Source organism: Fundulus heteroclitus, chromosome 16 (assembly GCF_011125445.2).
Source record: "Fundulus heteroclitus isolate FHET01 chromosome 16, MU-UCD_Fhet_4.1, whole genome shotgun sequence".
Taxonomy (NCBI): Eukaryota; Metazoa; Chordata; class Actinopteri; order Cyprinodontiformes; family Fundulidae; genus Fundulus; species Fundulus heteroclitus.
In genome coordinates this window covers 30,617,150-30,638,570 of record NC_046376.1, presented here as the reverse complement: position 1 = coordinate 30,638,570, position 21,421 = coordinate 30,617,150, and the positions used below count along the sequence as shown (strand labels likewise).

Here is a 21,421-nt window from a genome sequence, read left to right as displayed (position 1 = left end):
TATCTGCGTGTTTTGTCAAAGATTTGAACCGTAAACGGCCTTTGCTTGTTTCTAGATGCTTGCAGAGGAGAAGAACATCTCCGCCCGCTATGCAGAGGAGCGTGACCGAGCAGAAGCCGAGGCCCGTGAGAAGGAGACCCGGGCGCTGGCTCTAACCCGTGAGCTGGAATCTCTGATGGACATCAAGGAAGAGCTGGACCGCAACAACAAGCTGCTGCGTGCTGAAATGGAGGATCTGGTGTCCTCTAAGGACGACGTGGGCAAGAATGTAGGTTTTAAAAACGGCCATTTCCACCGGATTTCTCCCCATAATGTCCAACCCGTCCGTTCACTGTTGGTCCTCCTCCTGTGCTTTGCAGGTCCATGAGCTGGAGAAGTCTAAGCGTGCCATGGAGCAGCAGCTGGAGGAGATGAGGACTCAGCTGGAGGAGCTGGAGGACGAGCTGCAGGCCACAGAGGACGCCAAGCTGCGCCTGGAGGTCAACATGCAGGCCATGAAGGCGCAGTACGACAGAGACCTGGCAGGGCGGGATGAGATGGGCGAGGAGAAGAAGAGGGCACTGGTCAAACAGGTCTGTTTTAATAGAAAGCTGTAAATCTGGCTTTACTGTGACATTTGAGAACTTAGCCACATTGTGGACACCTTGGTGCCCACAAGGAGAGTCAGGGAGAAAAATTGTTTGATCAAATAAGAAGAGTTCAAATGGTGTGAATACTTTTGCCAGGCACTATACTTCCTGTTTTTAATCCTGCTTCCAGGCAGTTAGTTGCATATTTCCTGGATTAATAATGAGTGGCTGTGACTCCTGCAGGTGCGCGAGATGGAGCTGGAGCTGGAAGACGAGAGGAAGCAGCGATCGGCGGCTGTAGCTGCACGCAAAAAGCTGGAGCTGGACCTGAAGGAGCTGGAGGCTGCCATCGACATGGCCAACAAGAGCCGCGACGATGCCCTGAAGCAGCTGAAGAAGCTTCAAGTAAGCAGCTGTTCACCGTGCTCCAACTGAGTCTTACAGCTCCACAAAAGCTGCTCACAGTACCTCCATTTGTACGCGTTCTTATCCTCAGGCCCAGATGAAGGATCTGATCCGAGAGCTGGACGACACTCGCATTTCCAGAGACGAGATCCTGACCCAGAGCAAGGAGACGGAGAAGAAGCTGAAGGCCATGGAGGCTGATATGCTCCAGATGCAGGAGGCCAGTTTGCACACCGCATGCTCAGCTTGCTGCTTACTGTTGTAGCTAATTGCTGACATCCCTTATTTCATATGTCGATGTTCAGGAGGTGGCAGCTGCAGAGAGAGTGAAGAGACAGGCCCAGCAGGAGAGAGATGAACTGCAGGATGAAATCAATAACCAGGCTGCCAAGAAGTAGGGCTTGTGTCAAAAGGACCGAACCGTGCATCGTGTTTGTGGAGCTAGCAGTTCTGAACCTCTGCTCTCCGTTCAACCCTCAGTGCTCAGGTTGCTGAAGAGAGGAGACGGCTGGAGGCTCGTATCGCTCAGCTGGAGGAGGAGCTGGAGGAGGAGCAGTGCAACACCGAGCTGGTCAACGACAGGCTGAAGAAGGCCATGCTGCAGGTTGGTTGGCTCATGTTTCAGAACCAGCTTTTACTGTTGCATTCATTAAATGAAGTAGTTACAAAAACAGCTGCTTTTTTTTAATGTATACATTTGCACAGTTCAAACCCAACTTGTCTAATTTTTTATTTTTATTTTTTTATTATTCTTAGACCGACCAGGCCAACATTGAGCTGACTGCAGAGCGCAGCGCCTCCCAGCGCCTGGAAGGGGCTCGCAGCCAGTTGGAGCGTCAGAACAAGGAGCTGAAACTGAAGCTCCAGGAGCTGGAGGGAACCGTGAAGTCCAAGTACAAGGCCAACATGGCTGCCCTGGAAGCAAAGATCGCTCAGCTGGAGGAACAGCTGGACATGGAAACCAGGTAAAACGTTTGACCACGGCACCACTGAACAAAAATGGCCATTTCCAAAAAGCTCTAATAACTTGGTGACAGCGACGTATCAAGTGATTTTATGTTGTTTAAATTGCTGATTTTTGTAAAGCTCTGACCTGCAGATTCGCAATTCATTTAAAGAACTGTAAATAACACGTTTTTCTAGTTTAAGTTGAGTTTTAAATATTAAACTTCAATGTTTGCATTTCTAAAAACTTCTTAAATTCAGTAAAAATCCTCCAGTTTGAGAGGATAAATAAATCCCAACTAAAATGAATAATGGCATAGAAACAGCAATTCAGATTACAGCTCATTACCTTTTCCTTTTGATTTTTTTTTTTTTACCCCTCTTTAAAATAAATGTGTGCCATATTGCGTGATAATTTTTAACAAGCATTTCAAAACGAACGCCTTCATATATAAACTTTATTCGGAGTGGAAAAAGCTGCGGGTTACAGACTTTAAGCTGACCGATGTTGTGCTTTTACTCAGGGAGAGGCAGACTGCCACCAAACTGGTGAGACGCACCGAGAAGAAACTGAAGGAAGTCATCCTGCAGGTGGACGACGAGAGGCGCAATGCAGAGCAGCACAAGGACCAGGTCAGTTTGAAGTGCTGCGTCTTTCCAGAACATGTTGCCTAACCCTCTGGTTTATGAAATCAGCTTTGTATCTGTGTAGCCTCCATCCGTAAGAAAGATTTTTAGTCCAGCCTAATCTAAGTTAATTTCTTGTTGCAGGCTGACAAGTTGAACTCTCGCATGAAGCAGCTGAAGCGTCAGCTAGAGGAGGCCGAGGAGGAGGCCCAGAGGGCCAACGCCAACCGAAGGAAACTCCAGAGAGAGCTGGAGGACGCCACAGAGTCTGCAGACGCCATGAACCGTGAAGTTGTCTCCCTGAAGAGCAAGCTCAGGTAGAGAGAGTGGCCACAAACACACATTAGGCCTTTATCACCATCAGCAGGTCAAAAACAGCAATGACTGCAAGACCGTCAGCGTTTTCCTGACAGCCGTCTACCTTTTCCTGTTCTAGGCGCGGCGATCTCCCCTTCACTGTACGCCGCACCGTCACACGCGTCGAAAGCGAAGAAGAAGGCGAAGCCAAGCCTGAGGCCCCGGAGCCCCAAGCCTGAACGGAGCACGCCACTCGCCTCTCCGAGCTGAATCCTCACCAGAAAGAGCCAAACACAAAAAGAGCGGCCATTACTGCAAAGAAGGAAGGAAAACATGTTGTCCGTACTAGAGGCAGGGATTCAGCTCAGTCCTCAGCGTTCAGTCCTGCGACTGTCAGATCTATTTGAACAGCATCAAACTATGCATCCATAAGCACGGCTACACGCACACGCCAGTAAAACGTAGACAATCGCCATTCCGAATCACTTCCCCATTTCTTCTGTTGTTTTGTTTTTTTTTTTTTGGGCCAATTTCTTTGATCGCTTCCTTTTTCATTCTCTGGGAAAAGTAAAACTATTTTTATAAGGAAAATTTTGACTTGTAATAGTCCTGATTTAGGATTTATTTTTCTAATTGAGGGAGATAAGCATACATAAATAAATGAAGACAATTACTGGAAGGGGACCAAAGTAATATCAAGCAGAAGTGTATTTTATGCAGACCTTTTTTTATAATGGTTAGGAATGAAAATGCTTCAGTGTGTATTATGCTCATTTTCGCTTCTTCGAGGTTTATGAAGATTTCTACAATATTGTGAAATGTACTCTACAGACCTAGCTGCGATTAGCACTCGTTACAACGTTTCCGGCCTGGAATATTTTGTACACACCTCTGGTAGAAACGTAAAGTCGAAGGCTTCATCAATTGGAGACAAACCGAAGGTGTTTAATTGGTGCGTTGAAAATCTCTTAATTTGCACTGAGACGGAAGAACAGTCATTATTTGTGGATTTCACTGAAACGGCGAAGATGAAGCTTTTAAGTCTTTGAATGACCATGGACACGCTTATTTAGTGAGTGCGCTCACACTGCCAACACACACTATAAAAGCCTTAAATGCAACTGACACCTACTTAGCAGGGTTCATGGCTTTTGTCTTTTTTTGTATGTTCAGGGCAAATTATAAATGGGGCGTTCTTTATAAATGGGGCGTTCTTTGTTTGACTTGCAGCACACACTGTATTCGTAGGGCACAGCTTGCTAGAAGAGGTACCCAGTTTTGAACCAAAGGCAGATTCAGGAGGGAGGGAGGGACGTTCTCCATCACTGGGATAACCTGTACACTGTACTCCTTGACTTGCTTATAGGGTGTGGCATACGTACGAGCTGGTGTTTGCATGCGATCTGGTGTCGGTGACAGGACGACGTGAAACCCTCACAGGCTGTGCCCGGGGTCACCTTTTAGCTCGCATCGCTGGAACGTGAGAGGAATGTGTTGTTACTTCCTAATAACGGCTCATAATTCAAAAGATCATGTATTCGGTGCGTGATAAGACACGGGCAATCCAAAAGAAAAGAGGACCAGTTGTTTTGTAATGTTCGTCTCTGCAACTCTGGAATGGAAAATGTGTGGTCAAATATGATATTGCAAATAAAGATGCTTTCTAAACTGCCGTCTGGTCCGGTGTGGTGTTGCTTTTTTCTCCAGGTGTTCGTCCTAGAGCAGGGGTTGTAGGGGGGGTCTGGTTTGAAGTTTAAACCTGAACTGTCAGTCAGTGCCTTGCAAAATTATTCACACCCCTTCGACTATTCCACATCATGACAACTGATGCAGTCCATTGGGATTTTATGATTTCTCAATAAGTGGTGCATTATTGTGAAAATCAATATTGAAGAGGCAGCACATTGTGAGATATTTTTCTTTTTTTTTCAGCAGCAACAAAAAAAGCTGGTCAGAAGTCATGGAAAGATGGATGAGCTGACTATAAGGCAATAGTGGAAGAAAACCTTTCAGATGCTGCAAAGGACAACAGTCGTGACTGAATTAGTCACAGCTACGATATAATTGTTTAGATCCAAGTACATGGATCTGTTTGAATGGCTCAGTCAAAGTTCACGACAAAAGCAAATTCAATTCAATTTTATTTATATAGCGCCAATTCATGAAACATGTCATCTCGAGGCACTTTACAAAGTCAAATTCAATCATATTATACAGATTGGTCAAAAATGTCCTATATAAGGGAACTAGTTGATTGCTTCAAAGACCCCGACAAGCAGCATTCACTCCTGGGGAACCGTAGAGCCACAGGGAGAGTCGTCTGCATTGTCCATGGCTTTGCTGCAATCCCTCATACTGAGCAAGCATGAAGCGACAGTGGGAAGAAAAACTCCCCATTAACAGGAAGGAAAAACCTCCAGCAGAACCGGGCTCAGTATGAACGGTCATCTGCCTCGACCGACTGGGGGTTAGAGAAGACAGAGCAGAGACACAACAAGAGAGACAAAAAAGCACAGAAGAAATAAAAAATCTGGTAAGACAATAAGCACTCCATCCTTTCTGAGCTTGACTCATTTTCAAATACAGATGGGAACCCATTTCAGTCTGTGTGAAGATGGTAGATACCCTGAAATACGGTCATATTTGTCACAAAAGGTGCTTCTACAAAGTGTTTTTATGCAATGGAGTAAGAATACAAATGCACACTGCTCAGATTTTAATTTGTTAAAACTGGTTTATTTTCCTTCTGTTCTACAATTACCTGGTGTTATATTGCATCAAACTCTAACCAAATGGATTTAAATTTATGGTTGAAATGTGAATGTGCAGGCTTTTTGTAGCGCACTGTGGACAGTCATTTCACCAGCAGATGGCGGTGATGGTATGGCATAAAGGTAAAACTGGGGAAACGGGTGTATTATATAGCTCAGTGGTCAGAACCGGTTGCGCTGCAGAAACGATGTTGTCTGTCGGTGGAGCTTGACATTTTAGACGCTTCTTTATTATGGCTGCAGTAAACGTCCTGTCAGACACACAGGACAAATTAAACCCTACCTACCCTCGACAGGTAAGTTCCTTGATCAGGAAATGTAAAATATGAAATTTTTAAGGGTTTAGAAAAACATTTTAATATCCTTCTCGATGAAGCAGGAATAACCTGCTTGAATAAAAGTGTTTAACATGACGTTATGAGCCGGGTGAGAGACAATTTATAACTCCCTGTCTTTACCTTGCTGAAAGTGCTCTGTGTTTACGTCACACACATTTTTCTTAAACCAATCACATACTAGTCTGCTCGGCGATGGGCGTGGCCTATTTACAACTGTACTCGCGGTCTCCTCCAAACCGGTGCCGGCCGGTTTGAGCCAGGAAGCAGATAAAAGGTCAACCTTAGGTAGCAGCGGTGAGGGGATTTCACTTCTTCCTCCGGTGAGGGCCGGGGTGTCAGAGACGGTAGGAAGCGTTTTCTAGCCGGCCAGTGTTAACTGGAGCCCACGCTGGAAGGGGGAAAACTCCACCGTGGAGAGGCGCTTTTTTTTTAACAACCACAGCCTCCTAATGACTTCAGAAGAGGTTCCTACCCCGTGATTTTCAGGTGTTGTTTTAATTATCTGCTCGCACTTTATAAAAAGCAAAAAAATTAAAATAAACACTTCATTTCAATTTTTAGAAATTCCAACCAAAATCAAGCGGTTCATAAGAACAACTTAAAGTAACAGTAGCACTAAAAATCTGTCAAGTCAGTACAGACATAATCCACTTTTAAGGTGATTTTAAATAAAAATCCTGAGCGGCATAGACAGTATTTTTAAAGCACTTTTCTTACAAGAGCAGCACAAACTATTTATCTGTGATGACCTAAGTCACTACAGTTTAAAAACCCGATTATGCTGACATGCACTTAGATTGTGGATGAAGAAAACCGTCTGTGCCACAGGTCAATAAATAAGTCGCTAAGAGATATTTAAAAACATAAACGGGAACTATTAGGTTAGTAAGTCATTCTTTAAAATTTTAAAGGCATCTGTAATTATTCATGAGACTAACTCAAGAAAGATGATGAAATTATAAACTGAATACTAAGAATTACATATAATAAAGTATTCTAATATATAATAATCTAATATTTTGGTTTTTAAATCAATGATATGTTTAAATTGTATATTTAATAATTTATTAACATTTCCCCAAATTTTTTTTTTTGGCTTTTTAAAATACCTTCTTAACTGTATCTGCCAAAAATATGGAATTGCAATCATGGTTGCGGTAACAATAGTTGTCTGCAGTATCCTAATGACTTAGGACTGCCTGAGCAGTCCGAGGCGGGCTAATGTAGAGCAAGAGCAGGAAAAGATTGTAATATTGTAACAGATAATCGTCATCACAGTAGTATCGCAATCACGTGTTTTCCTGATGCTGTGCATTCCTGTTTATTTGAGCTACATAAGTGTCTAAAAGCGAAATTCTGTGTTTGTTGGATTGGTGACCCTCTGTGAGCTGAACAGTAAGCGTGCAGCTCATGACCTGGATCCATGCTGACGATGTTTTGGCTGGTTAATAAGTGGCAGCGTGTCGGGGTGGTCACAAATGGGAAACGTGCCGTCGCACAGATGACCGTCGGGTACTTAAAGGGCTGCACATGCCGTTCTGATTCAGACTTCATCCACTGCAGGCACAGGCTCTCAGCGGAAACCTCTGCTCCTGCCTTTCGGTGCTCTGAGACCCGGTGGACAGCAGAGACGAGCTACAAAAAAACCCAACAGGTTTTCATTTCCCAGCAGCATGGAACTGTCACTGGTGAGTACTGATGAGTTTCTTTTCGCTTGCTCATTTGTTTGTTTGTTTTTTTTCTAACAAAAGGATCCACCAGTGCCATTAAGGATTTTCCAAATGACTTGGAGTGCCGTTAAAATGGCAAAACTGCTGATTTTCCTGCTGCGTTGTATAGCGTTTAACCTTCCTGCCATCATTTCGACAGCTTCATCCGGCGATCAAGGCCTTCATGTGTGGCTCCTTCAGCGGGACCTGCTCCACCCTGCTCTTCCAGCCTCTGGACCTGGTCAAGACCCGCCTGCAGACCTTGCAGAGAAGCGTGCAGCCCGGGTGGGTTTATTGATCTCCGATCGTTTCGCCTCAGCCGAGGCCCTCGAGCACAGAGGAAAGCATTGTTCAGCGTTCCCCGCTTATCTGGCTTATCTGCCGGTTCCCTGTTCCAGGTCAGGGCGAGTCGGGATGATGTCGGTGCTCCTCGGCGTGGTGCGGACCGAGCGGCTGCTGGGACTGTGGAAGGGTGTCTCCCCGGTACGCTCGTCTCCGGTTGTGACGGCAGCCAAACGCGTTTGTCTCCGTCAGAAGTCTGCTTTGGTGAAGACGCAGGACTGGAGGAGACGATATCTCAACGTTTGCTCTCTCCTCTCTCTCCCTCGGGCCGCTCCAGTCCTGCGTCCGGACCATCCCGGGAGTGGGAATCTACTTCAGCTCCTACTACTCCCTGAAGCAGCACTTCTTCCAGGACCGCAGGCCGGGAGCTGCGCACGCTGTGATGCTGGGAGGCGGAGCTCGGACCGTGGCCGGAGTCGTCATGCTGCCCATTACTGTCATCAAGACACGTTTTGAGGTGAGCAGTGTTTGGGGGGGCTGTAGCTGTTTAATTAGAACAAACCAGTTAGAAGAGGCTGCATTTGAAGACGGGTCTGTTGAGAGCAGCTTTCCAGGACCAGAGTCCCCCGCTGATGTTTAATCTCAGTATAAAAACAGGACAGCTATCAGGCGGCAAAAACGGATCTAAAAATAAGTAAAACGTTCTTAAAGTTAGTGTATTTATACTTGATTTGAGCAGGTAAATAATCTTTTCTGCCAATAGAATGAGTATTTTGACCCCTAAAATAAGATAATTAGACAAATAAGATGATGGAGATGAATTGTTCCTATTTTAAGTGCAAAAATCTTATTCCATTGGCAAATCATCTTGTTTACCTGCTCAAATCAAGGACAAATACACTGATTTTAAGAACATTTGACTTATTTCTAGTTCTGTTTTTTGTAGTGTAGGGAATAATTAGCACGATGAAGACCGAGGAGCACAGCAGACAGGTCAGGGAGAAAGCTGTGGAGAGGTTCAAATGTAACGCGTTCTAAAACAATGACCCAAACTGCACAAAATTTAAAACAAATATTTGGGGCAACAAAACGAACACTCCCAGACGCCCTCCGTCCAGTCGGACTGAGCTGGAGGGGTTTTGCAAAGAAACAAACTTACAATCTGGCTCCCCCCCTTTTTTTTTTTTTTTTTTTTTTTTTTTAAGTTTAAAATATTTAGGCGTTTAGACATTAGAAGGCATTGCTCTGTCACTTACAATCCCATAAAACCCATTTGCCGTCTGCGGCATAAAGGTGACCAAGTGAGCAAGGCCCAGTCTCCGTGTGCCGCTGATGCAGATGTGCGGTGTTGTGTTTCTGATGCAGATGTGCGGTGTGGTGTTTCTGATGCAGATGTGCGGTGTGGTGTTTCTATTGTGCGTTGAGCTAACCTGCGCCGGCTGCGCGTGTCTGTGTTGCAGTGCGGCAGGTACAGGTACGCCAGCGTGAGCGGCGCGCTGCGCAGCGTGTGCCAGAGCGAAGGCCCCGCCGCTCTGTTCTCCGGCCTCGTGGCCACGCTCCTCAGAGACGTCCCTTTCTCCGGGATCTACGTCATGTTTTACAGCCAGACCAAGGCCTCTCTCCCACGAGGTGAGCGCACGCTGCAGAACGTCTTTGCTGTAGACACAGCGCACTCTTTCATCCCTGTTTTAATTCGCCAAATGCCTTGTGTGCTCCCCCCCTGCAGAGATCAGCTCCTCCCCTTCGGCCCCCTTGGCTAACTTCAGCTGCGGGATCCTGGCTGGCGTCCTGGCCTCTCTGATCACGCAGCCCGCCGACGTGGTCAAAACACACGTCCAAGTGAATCCCCTGCTGGGGACGGCGGAGGCCATCAAATATATCTACACGGTAACTACCTTTCTCCCGTTTCACCCACACGTTACAGTAGATGTGTCGGCTTCACCTTCTCCCCTTCTCCAACAAGGACCACGGGCTGCAGGGCTTCTTCAGCGGAGCGGTTCCTCGGTGTCTGAGGAGGACCATGATAGCCGCCATGGCCTGGACCGTGTACGAGCAGATGATGGCACACGTTGGACTCAAGTCCTGAAGGACACACCGGTTAAAAGCTTGCGTGTAAAAGGGAAGACGGGAAGCAAGTCGGAGTACGAAGAGGGGCGGAGGCGAAAAGCTGCTTCAGAGGAGGCGCTGAGAAAAGTACCAGAGGCTTGAGTGGCCCAGAATATTTCTCTGTCACTTAGGAAACAGACTGGTGAGCGCAGGAAGCACGCAGTCGCCTTAATGACGCGGTGGGAGATGTGGCCGACCCGTGTGAAAGGTTTCCATGTTGGATTTTTCAGCTAACGGTCTGAAATTAGACTTGTGCCTTCAAATGGTTAAAAAATGGTTGGCATCTGTGGTGGAGCAAGTTGAAAAGCAAGAGTTGTTACAGAAATGATTTGATTTTTAACCCCTGAGATTACAAATGAATGCTAAGCTCTTGAAAGAGCTCAAAGAAACAAAGCTGAGCCCTGGCGACAGTGTGAACTCCATCAAACCTGACTGGTAAAAGGAAGAAGAGTTACTCCTGACATCACAAACCAACCAAAGATCAGAAACGAGTTGTGAAAAAAATACAGAGGTAAACTACATGTGCTCTCCTACAAAGAGAACTAACCCATCTAAACCACTCAATAAACTTTATTGCAAATGAAAACGTGTCCCTGTCGTGTTTGTATGAATGATTTATGAAACCGTCTGCAGCTGCATGTCTTTCAGCGTATGCTGCTTTCAGCTCTCCACGTCTACCGACGTCTTGGCAAAGGAGCTCTGGCTCAGTCACGTAGGATGGAGATGGTCTGCAAAGATACATTTTTAGTCTTGCCACAGATTTTAAATGGGATTCGGGTCATTTTTTGCCCTGTATTAAGCTCCATTCCCCCACTTCTAACCAGACCTGCTGAAGAAAAGAAAAGCTGTGGATCCCTCCAGCTCAGAGCTTAGCACTCTTAGGGTGTTTCATTACCTAACCCTGCTTTAACCGTCTCCAGGACTTCCTCCCTGACCTGCCTGCTTTCTTCCTTGATCTTCATGATGCTGATTAGTCACTAATGTTCCCCATTAAACCTCTGAGGCCTTCACAGGACAGGCTTGAAGGCTTGGACCTGCTCGGCAAAAACACGTCATCAAAATGCCAGGGGAAATGTGCAGAGCTGGTCCTGACATCCAACTGGAATTAAAGATGAATAAAAACTAATTTCATGGTTGAGAAATAGCTTTGCACATAAATCTGCCAGGGGGTATGAAAAAAAAGTAAAAAAAAAACAAAAAAACAAGAGTTTCATAGGGTATGAATACTTCTGCAAGGAACTGCATGTGGTTAGAATATTGGCAGGAAACGTCCGAGTCCCAATCCGGTGCTTATGTAAGTCCTCTGAACTTCGTAGCCTTCTCTTTTATTAATTAATGAGAATATAAAACAATAAAAGTTCTGTGAGAGGCCCTTTTCCCAGCCTGGCTGTGATCTCAAATCAGCGGGAGAAACTGGGCTCAGCACGTTGAGGAGGGCCGCAAGAACACGAGGGCCAGCGACTTATCGCAGCACTGGTACAGATAAGCTGTGCAAGGGGTGTGGTGACATGACATGAAATAGTGAAAAAGAACATGGGCTTGTAGGACTCTGGGACTGATGTCACGAACAGAACATTTTCAAAGCTCTAGAAACATGTTTATATAGGCATTATTCATTATTTCATTTCATAAAACTGAAGTCCAAGTGTTGGGTTCATAGGTCATGTGACATTGTAGTAACGTGACACATGAACTGGGGAGTTTTGGATCAATAAAACTTCTCTATGGAGCATTCTTCAAGGATCCGTGCTATAAATGAGGGGTTAAACACAAGCGTGTTTGAGTTTTCATATAAGGTGCACATTTTTTACCCAATAGCTTCACAGTGAAGGACTAAACAGCGTGTTTTCTTCAGATCGTAGATGGACATCCCTCTCCCTCCACTGGTCCATCGCCCACCTCACTTTGTCCTTGGCGTTTAATCAAAACTTTTGGTGGCGACAGCTCAGGACCACCACTTAAACCTGTTTATGTGCCGTACAGGATTACAATGTTCTGGTTAATTTTCTGCTCCCGTGACATGTTCCAATAAATAATTTCTCAACTACCTATGTCCCTGTGTACATATTATGACCCCTTCTGCCTGGAACATTTTATCTCTGGCAAACACAGTTGCAACACGGGTCAGTCTTTCACCGAGAAGTCAGCGTCTCAGCATTGTCTTAATATGGTCTTTCCATCTCCATTGTCTTAATATGGGATATTCATCCGACCCACAGGGCCTACCTATGGTTACCCCTGCTGCTCAAATGGGACAAACCCCACCTAGCGGCTAAAGGGCAGAAGTACACTTCTGCCACACGACTAAACATAGACATATAGCAGCAAGACGTCGCGTGTAAGTCCGGATGGTACGTGAACGCCTCGGCGGGATCTTGGACTGAAACATGCAACACAAGGTTTTTTAAAATACTGGGAACTGTTGTTGGGGCAAGGTTCTTATTTTTTTTTTTACATTCATTTGATTTACTATTGATTTTCTGATCACCAAAAAACACACAAGTAATTAATAATAATAATAATAATAATAATAATAATTACTATTATTATTATTATTATTATTATTATTATTATTATTATTATTATTATTATTATTATTATTATTATTATCATTATTATTATTATTATTATATAATATCAGACTAAGATAGTCAGAGTAAATTCAAAGCTCAGTTTTATATGCTGATAGTGACAAAGTAGCAACAACGTGGCCTGATACTTTCTATCACTTGAATAGACCATGTCTACCCACATTAAAGATCTAAAAAAGAAAGACAAATGAACAAATAAACACATAATGCCCCAATCTACGGAAATACTAGAGGACATGTCAAACGAGAATGTTCGTGATTCAGTATTAATAAGAAAACACGGCTAAAAATTGCATCCGCAAGTAGTCTACTTCCAAGGCACAAAACTTCACTGACCCACTGTTGGATTTGAAGCACACTCTAAAAAGAAGCCCAGTTTCCAAGCACATCTGAGTTGCTTTCTAAAGTTTCCTTTTTTTCAAACTTTAATATCTTGTCAAATACATTTTCCAAACATATATTAGCTTATAAAACACAATAGATTATATTTGTAATGCACTACTACAACTACAACTACATGTCCAAAAAATCTCAAATGCTACAGTTAATAAAAAATAATAATAAAATAAGAAGAGGGACATTAAAATGCAATTCAAATACACAAGTAAAAGAGAGACAAGAGACACGATGTCTCACAAACATGAAACCACACTGGATTACAGGGAGTGCGTAATAAATATCACATAAAAAGCAGAGCTTGACAAGGATGCCAAAAACTGTAATAAAACAGAGAATACTTGAAATAATTTTCCTCTGGGATTAATAAAGTATGTCTGATTCTGAATACAATTTAAAATTTCCCCAACAAACACAGCAATGTTAGTATATTATCAACTTCCTTATTGTTACATTTAACATTTTAGACTAAGAGTATATTTGCAGTATTACTGCTCAAAACCGTCCAAATTAATAAAGACATTTGAGTCCAAAAGCTATAGGTTGCCTCCCAAAGTTGCCGCTCACAGCTCTCCTACATCTATGACAGAAAACGGACCAATCACGCGCTTGGAAGTTGGGGTATATAACATACGTCATTTCCTGCCATTGCCCTCTTTTTCACCGTGTGCTCAGACTTCCATACGGCGTTGTTTCGTGGTGAGTTTTAAACGGTTTTATTTAGTCAACGCAGCATGGAAACCAAGCCGAAAAACAAGTTAATGCCGGCTGGTTTTATCATGAAGCAGCCAGACCGCCTCCGTACCGCCTATACGGGATAAAAACCATTTAGAGCACCGCTAACGGGAATGCTAACGTCCAAAGCTAACGCGCTAGCCCCGACCACGCGTTCATGTCAGCTTTCTACTTTATAAGACTTCCTCACCTCCCTTCAGATCAGTAACAGCACAGAGTAGTCCCGACATGCTGGCATGGATGGCTGTAGGAACCTAACTTTTAGCTGTTTTAACATTTTAAATGTAGCCATCGCGAGTCAAAGCTAACTTTTAACCCCCCCCCCCCCCCCCATCGAAGCCTCACTTCATATTTATAAATCCATTTCGCACCCATGTGCCCGAATAAATGCATACTGGCTAGTTTTTTTTTGTGTTTTTTTTTTTGTAATCGGACATTTGTAGTGAACGACAAATGATAAAACAATTATACCATGTTTGATCTCATTTTGAGGCAGATGATCCCCATGAAATGGGACAGTTGCATAGATTTAGGTGACTTATTGTTGTCTGATATGAGTCCTGTAATTACATCTCCATGCAATACTGAGATCGGAAATGCCACCATGGCGGATGGCTCCTTTTCTGCATCAGTTTTGGAAATTTATAAACTTATAAAAGTAGCACACGGCACGTGATAATCGCCTCATCAAACCAAAAGTAATCGAGCCACTTCTTGATTTAAAAGGGGAGTCTTGACTAAGTTTTCTCACAGACGGAGTAGGTAAAAGAAATCTGAGCGGGTTTAACTGGACTTAGTGAAGGATTTGGGTACAGGACTAGTACACAAATTTAAAAGGACTGAAATCTATTACAGCAGAGGGAAGCCGTTTTAAATTTGATCCTGTAATGCGTTGCCTTGATCTTTGCGTTGGACTTTGACTAAATAGAAAATGCGGGTCAGTGTCGTTACTTAGAAAGTTGTCTTATCTGTTGCAGCTCTCCCACTAAACTCGTAACGCAGGGAAAGTGGTCACGATGTCCGGAGGTCTGGATGTCCTTCAGATGAAGGAGGAGGATGTGCTGAAGTTCCTGGCTGCAGGAACCCACCTGGGAGGCATGAACCTCGACTTCCAGATGGAGCAGTACGTCTACAAGAGGAAAAGCGACGGTATGTCATAGAAACGGCCATGCGACGGACTGATCGGTGCTCCGAGGTTTATTTAACTCGGGGGATAAAGAATCGAAGATGTTTAAGGGTTCTCTGGTTTACCAGGTTGTCCTACAAGTTCTATATGTTCTCTCTTTGCTCACAGGTATTTATATCATTAACCTGAAGAAGACCTGGGAGAAGCTGCTGCTGGCGGCCAGGGCCATTGTTGCCATCGAGAACCCAGCAGATGTGTGCGTCATCTCCTCCAGGAACACTGGGCAGGTGGGCAGTAGTTAAAGATGTAAAGTCACAGAACGCACTCTATTAAAGCCGGGTACTGATGTGAGTGCTCTGGTGTCGGAAGTGTGCAAAAGTAAACGGATCGGGGGTTTCGCTAACACCAGAGGACAGCTGTCCTATGACTGGGGTATGAGAAGCTCCCGAGCCACAGCTCATTACTTTAAATGTACATAATATCGCAGAAAGATCGTCTTTGCATTGTGTGCAGTGTTTATATCGCAAGGGGCTGTTTGGAGGGCGACAGCTAATGTATTCCTGATGTAATGAAGATAAACTGTGCATGCTGATGTAATATTTGGGAAGATGGTCACACTGGATGTTAATGATGTTGCCCAAATGATCAGAAAGACAGCAAAGTAGGCGTTTATTGAAAATACAACATATACCACAGTTATGTTTTGAAAGTTATGCTTTTAAAATTGTTAAACCCTTTCTATGATTTCAGGAAGTTTAGTTTGGAAACAGGATTCCTGCACAGTCTAAAAGTTTAGAACTAAAACTTGGTTACAAAGTATGGGGGAAAAATATCTAGAAACAAGTCTTTAATTATTGAAAAAATGTTATACTTCCCCCCCCCCCTAAATAGGTTCTTTATATTTGCTTAGATTTGGTTGGTATCATTTCTGTGGGATTACACCACTTTGAATTCAACATTTTCGTCCAACTAATAGTTTTTTGTTTGGCTAAAACCACAAATAAATGCCTACAGACTGAAAAGGGAGGTTGGAAAGTGTGATGGAGAGATTTAGGGGATCTTTTTAATGGAGGGTACAATCAGGTTTGGGTTTGTGAAAAGTGAAAAGGGCCTTTTTGCTGCACCGCTGTGAAGATGATCAAACCAGATTGGTAAAAGTCGGGTCCTCAAAGTGCCACAAAGAGCTGGACATCAGAGCTTTGGAAAGTGCTGACCAGTTTTCTCTGCCCGCTGTAGAGAGCAGTGCTGAAGTTCGCCTCGGCCACCGGAGCCACCACCTTCCACGGCCGCTTCACTCCTGGTACATTCACCAATCAGATCCAGGCAGCGTTCAGGGAGCCCCGCCTCCTGATCGTGACGGACCCTCGTGCCGACCACCAGCCGCTGACCGAGGCTTCCTACGTCAACATCCCCACCATCGCCCTGTGCAACACCGACTCTCCACTGAGATACGTGGACATCTCCATCCCCTGCAACAACAAGGTAAGGGGGGGGGGGGGGCATGGACTGCCATCGGCCCGGTTTACAGTTTTCTATTCAGCGCCGGGTCCTGTAGGATGGGATGTTTGGGCTGCGTTCGTCTGAACCACAGCGGACAAATGGGCTTTACGTTGCAGGGTCACCACTCTGTGGGTCTGATGTGGTGGATGCTGGCCAGGGAGGTTCTGCGGATGAGGGGAACCATCTCCAGGGAGCACCCATGGGAGGTCATGCCAGATCTGTACTTCTACAGGGACCCTGAAGAGGTAAGAGGAGCGCGGTCCGTTCTGTTGAGGTCCCTCCAAGGTGTCTGGATGTTGTGGAGGTAAAAGCTGCATTCTGCTCTGAAACACGTAACAGATTGAGAAGGAGGAGCAGGCTGCAGCCGAGAAGGCCACTGTGAAGGAGGAGTTCCAGGGCGAATGGACCGCTCCGCAGGCTGAGTTTGCCCAGCCTGAGGTGACTGACTGGTCTGAGGGTGTTGCTGTCCCATCGGTGCCCATCCAGCAGTTCCCTGCAGGTAACTCGCCTTTTTTTTCCTCTTTTTAAAACCTGTTGATGTTGCTTTTTCTTTTGTCTAATCTGTTATGTCCCTACAGCTGCTGCACCTGTCAAAGCTGCAGAGACCTATACTGGTAAGTTTACAGAGCTCCTCGTCTATTTCAGCAGTAGTTTCTGTCAGGCTCTGAACTTGGTGTTACTTTGTGTTTTCCAGCTGCTGAAGACTGGAGCACTCAGCCGGCCACAGACGACTGGTCCACTGCTCCCACTGCTCAGGCCTCTGACTGGGGCGGCGCCACTTCTGACTGGTCTTAAATCAGCCAACACAACAAATAAAGTTGTTACACTTTAACTGGCTCAGTTTGTCCTTTTTTTCTGAAATCTGCTGCGAAGTTCAAGTGTCAGTGATTAGGAAGAGATTCTTCTTAGATGGACGGATGAAGCATTTTAACAGAGGGCAGAAATAACCTGCTGAGATCAGTTTGTCATCAACTGCTGACAATATAAACTAACAAAATATTTCTGACCTGATCACCTGCTTTGGTAGTTTGGGATTGACCATATTGTACATATTCACTATTGGCTAATTATGCTGATATCTATACTGGCAACCAAATATGTTCAGTTTCCACAGCACCACTTCACCGCAGATATCCTCTCCAGGCTCTTCACAAGACGAACTGATCCAAGAAACATGTTAAATCTGAGCCGTCGTAAAGAGATTACTGTTTAACTACTTGCAGTATAGTCTGGTCCTTTTTATACCATGCAGCCAAATGGAATTTTAATGCCTGATTTAGTTGAGTTATCTGAAGAAGCCCTGCCCTTTGGATGAAGCCATTGCAGCAATCCCTCCTGAGCAAGCATACGGCCACCGTAGACTTCACAGAAACAATGTACTCGCTCAAGTTGGGTGATCTGAATATGGCATCCAGGTATGGATAGTTTGAAGTGTAGAAATGACTAACAGGGAGACTGAAAGCCTCGCTGGCTTGACAAATGGCACTAATCTGGAAACAAACAATGGAGTATATATTTTACCTTGAATAACCCCACTGAGGGAACGACAGCATTCTTCCATTATTCTGTGGCAAGGTCTGCATCCTAATCCCCCCTCTTTGACAGTGGTGGCTTAAACCCTTTCAGAATAAACATGTATAAATGAGCAAAGGCTAGTTTTACCAGATTGGCACGGTTGGAATTAACATTAGGTTGCAGTTTTTTTCTCTGGTGTATATGGTAAGGTATTTTTACATTAATTTGTAAGGCAGGGGTGTCTTAAAATGACTTATTTTAACTGGGTGAATTAAGTGAATTTTTTTTTTTTTACAGTGGAACATGTTGGCATCAAAAAAGTATGGTTTTATTTCCAACTTTATTTGTGTTCAAAGACGATTCTGCAAAAAGGAGCATATAGAAGAAACAACATACAACCTAAAATGTAGGTCACCACAGAAAATGGAAAATAAAATAAAAATGGGAGAAAGGGTATTGATCTAAAATGTAATGAGTTGCAAACCCCGTTTGGTATTAGACCAGTCACAACCAAGAGAGTGAGGAAAAACGAGCATGACGTTGACTCATCCCACCGCTCCATTTACATAAATTTGCCATTTTGACCTAAGCCTTCATAGAGTCTGAGAGAAAAGGTCAACATTTCCATTTCACATATTTCTTGTACTATAGCAGTCTATTCTCTCATTGTTGCTGGGATACTGTTAAAGCGCCTCCTTGTTACTGCTTTCCTCCCTGCAGTGAAAAATATCTTAAGATATTAATCTTGCAGGTTGACATCAGTAGGTAAACTACGCAGATATACAGTTTGAAAGTTCTAATCTATTTTGAACCCCAGAATTGTTCTTATTTCATTGACTACTTCTGACCTGCAGGAGGATTAATGGGCAGATAGGGGTCTGTTTATGCTGAATGTTTTATAAATCAACAACACATGTTCTATAACAAAACAAACTTAAATTGTTTATGTAGTTAAAACCTGATAAATTATGGACTGTAAAGATTAAGGTTCCCTGAAATGGGGTTTCGGTCTGATAAACGTCTGCATTTGACGATCTTATAAGGGAAGGTTTTGCCTATATGTAGCCCACAATCTTACTATTTTAATATCAATAACTAAATAATGCATTTCAGCACTGATGTTTTTTTTCCTTAAATCGTGGAACTTTGTAATTTAAACATACAGATTACTAGACAAAAGTGATTGGTCTGAATTTGAACACTTAGTAGGATAATAAGGTCTATCTAAGTCACAATGACGATTCAAAATTGCAACACAAAAACTATAAAATAAATAAATTTGAACACATAGCCTAATGGACATACATTTTTATTTTATTGATCACACGTAAATTGATAATTATTTATTGGACAGTGACACTTTTGATCTGTTATATTACTGGTGCGTTTGTTAACCACTTCTGGGTGAACTCAAGTTTTCTCACAGCGGCCCTGTGATTAGTATGGAGGACCAAGTCTTCCATATCTAAAAATAAATACAGAAATAAATAAATGCTCAATAAATAAATAAGAATACAATTAATTGCCACCAAATTAATAAATGTAGGTAGAAATTAAATTATACAGTGAGACATAAATGTATATATCTCTTTTAATTAGCTTATTTATTTATTTGCCTTTGTAATAATTACCTTATTTATTTATTGTGCGTTATAATCTTCAACTTTATTTATTAATTACTTATATTTCTTAAGTATTTATTTATGTGCATGTAATAATATTTTTGTCTGTTTTATTCTTCCTTTGTATTTTTTTACCCTATATATTTCTGTGATGCTATTTATTTCTGCCTGTCCTTTTTACATTTCTGCCTGTCCTTTTTACATTTCTGTATGCATTTCTGCCTCATTATGCAAATGAGGAGGGGCTGTGTCTTAAGGGCTCAACTTCTTCCCATTGGTTGGTTAGCATTTTACTGCATCGGTCAATCTACATGGCTTTCCCCCGCACTAAAGAATTGTTTAGTAATTTCAAACTCAGCAGGCAGACGTTCAGTGTCCAACCTCTTAAGGGAAGCTGCTAATAGAATGGAAGAATTAGAACGCTGTACATTTGGGATCTGAATGTTTTTTTTATGGTTTCAGATTCGGCTTTTCCAGATCAATAACTAATCGGCGGATGATTTATTCTACAAAACAGACACCTCTCTGCAACAACAACAAGGCAGACAGTGAGCTACAACCATAGTTTCCTCAAAACGAGTCTCCCATCGCGCTGGGTGAATTACATTGGACCCTATGCAGAGCTCGCTTAATAAGAAAATACTGTAGTTGATTATAAAAGTCCCGTTGACTCCACGGAGTCAACGGGATCAAGCTCATGGTTGATCCGGTTGAGGGACTCCGATTTCGGCCAGCGTCTCTCAGCTGCTCCCTCCTCCCACACGCGGTGGTGCATTTAGGGACCGTCAAAAAACATTTGAACCAAGCACTCTTGAGAAACAAAAGTCAATAAATTCCGTATCTTGTGACCACCTATGACAAAACTAATATAAAATCAAGCCACTAAAAAACATCTGTAAGGAAAAGTCCCAATTTTTGTCTTGAAAATTGAAAATAGCTTAAAAATGAATAAAAACAAATGTGCCTTACAGATTTTATCTATTGACATCAATTTATATTAGTTTATCTTAGCTGGTCACAAGATAATACATTTATTGATTTTTATTTCTCAAGAGAGCTTGGTTCAAAAGTTTTTTGACGGTCTCTAACTGCACCACTGCGTGTGGGAGGAGGGAGCAGCTGAGAGACGCTGGCCGAAATCGGAGTCCCTCAATCGGATTAACCATGATCTAGATCTCGTTGACTCCGTGGAGCTTGAATGTCCAATATCCAAATTCAAACCAACTTCACTGCGGTGCTGGATCATGCTTAAAGACGCAGCATGAACCCCACGTGTTGCAGCTGAGGGGAAATGTTGGCTCGGCTTGATGAAACTCCGCCTCCTTCACAAATTAGACCAACATGGATAGAATAATGATAATCTGTAGTGCTTTTTATTGCCAGGATGTAGCAGCTTTCCTTAAGAGGTTGGACACTGAACGTCTGACTGCTGAGTGTGACATTACTTAACAATGCTTTAGTGCGGGGAAAAGCCATGTAGATTTGACCGATGCAGTAAAATGCTAACCAACCAATGGGAAGAAGTTGAGCCCTTAAGACACAGCCCCTCCTCATTTGCATAATGAGGCAGAAATGCATACAGAAATGTAAAAAGGACAGGCAGAAATGTAAAAAGGACAGGCAGAAATAAATAGCATCACAGAAATATATAGGGTAAAAAAATACAAAGGAAGAATAAAACAGACAAAAATATTATAACATGCACATAAATAAATACTTAAAAAATATAAGTAATTAATAAATAAAGTTGAAGATTATAACGCACAATAAATAAATAAGGTAATTATTACAAAGGCAAATAAATAAATAAGCTAATTAAAAGAGATATATACATTTATGTCTCACTGTATAATTTAATTTCTACCTACATTTATTAATTTGGTGGCA

The 21,421-nt window shown here is 43.2% G+C and overlaps 3 protein-coding genes across 5 annotated transcripts in view; all 3 read left to right on the top strand.

Annotated features, from left to right (window-relative positions):
• LOC105929904 (myosin-9) overlaps nt 1-4,516 on the top strand; it is a 37,629-nt gene extending 33,113 nt beyond the window's left edge. For both annotated transcript variants that reach the window (XM_012867838.3, XM_012867837.3), the window contains 10 exons: nt 56-268; nt 360-572; nt 813-974; nt 1,066-1,194; nt 1,280-1,368; nt 1,455-1,578; nt 1,731-1,939; nt 2,444-2,552; nt 2,691-2,863; nt 2,983-4,516. In XM_012867838.3, coding sequence (XP_012723292.2) covers nt 56-268; nt 360-572; nt 813-974; nt 1,066-1,194; nt 1,280-1,368; nt 1,455-1,578; nt 1,731-1,939; nt 2,444-2,552; nt 2,691-2,863; nt 2,983-3,082 — 1,521 coding nt within the window. In that variant the 3' untranslated portion in view covers nt 3,083-4,516. The remainder of the gene's footprint in view (nt 1-55; nt 269-359; nt 573-812; nt 975-1,065; nt 1,195-1,279; nt 1,369-1,454; nt 1,579-1,730; nt 1,940-2,443; nt 2,553-2,690; nt 2,864-2,982) is intronic.
• A 1,675-nt stretch (nt 4,517-6,191) lies between these two features.
• LOC105929939 (mitochondrial glycine transporter A) lies at nt 6,192-10,635 on the top strand. Of its 2 annotated transcripts, none has more exons than XM_012867886.3 (8): nt 6,192-6,438; nt 7,516-7,640; nt 7,822-7,946; nt 8,060-8,144; nt 8,281-8,460; nt 9,404-9,572; nt 9,670-9,830; nt 9,907-10,029. In XM_012867886.3, the coding sequence occupies exons 2-8, from the start codon at nt 7,626-7,628 to the stop codon at nt 10,027-10,029; spliced, it is 858 nt and encodes a 285-aa protein (XP_012723340.2). In that variant the 5' UTR covers nt 6,192-6,438; nt 7,516-7,625. The 2 variants fall into 2 exon arrangements, with proteins under 2 accessions (XP_012723340.2, XP_036004534.1); XM_036148641.1 differs by lacking the exon at nt 6,192-6,438 and adding an exon at nt 7,335-7,464 and having other exon boundaries at nt 7,556-7,640; nt 9,907-10,635.
• Nucleotides 10,636-13,596: 2,961 nt separating this feature from the next.
• On the top strand, nt 13,597-17,229 carry rpsa (ribosomal protein SA). Its single transcript, XM_012867884.3, has 8 exons — nt 13,597-13,735; nt 14,749-14,920; nt 15,066-15,184; nt 16,134-16,379; nt 16,514-16,642; nt 16,737-16,896; nt 16,976-17,011; nt 17,092-17,229. The coding sequence occupies exons 2-8, from the start codon at nt 14,788-14,790 to the stop codon at nt 17,190-17,192; spliced, it is 924 nt and encodes a 307-aa protein (XP_012723338.1). The 5' UTR covers nt 13,597-13,735; nt 14,749-14,787; the 3' UTR covers nt 17,193-17,229.
• Nucleotides 17,230-21,421: the final 4,192 nt, after the last annotated feature.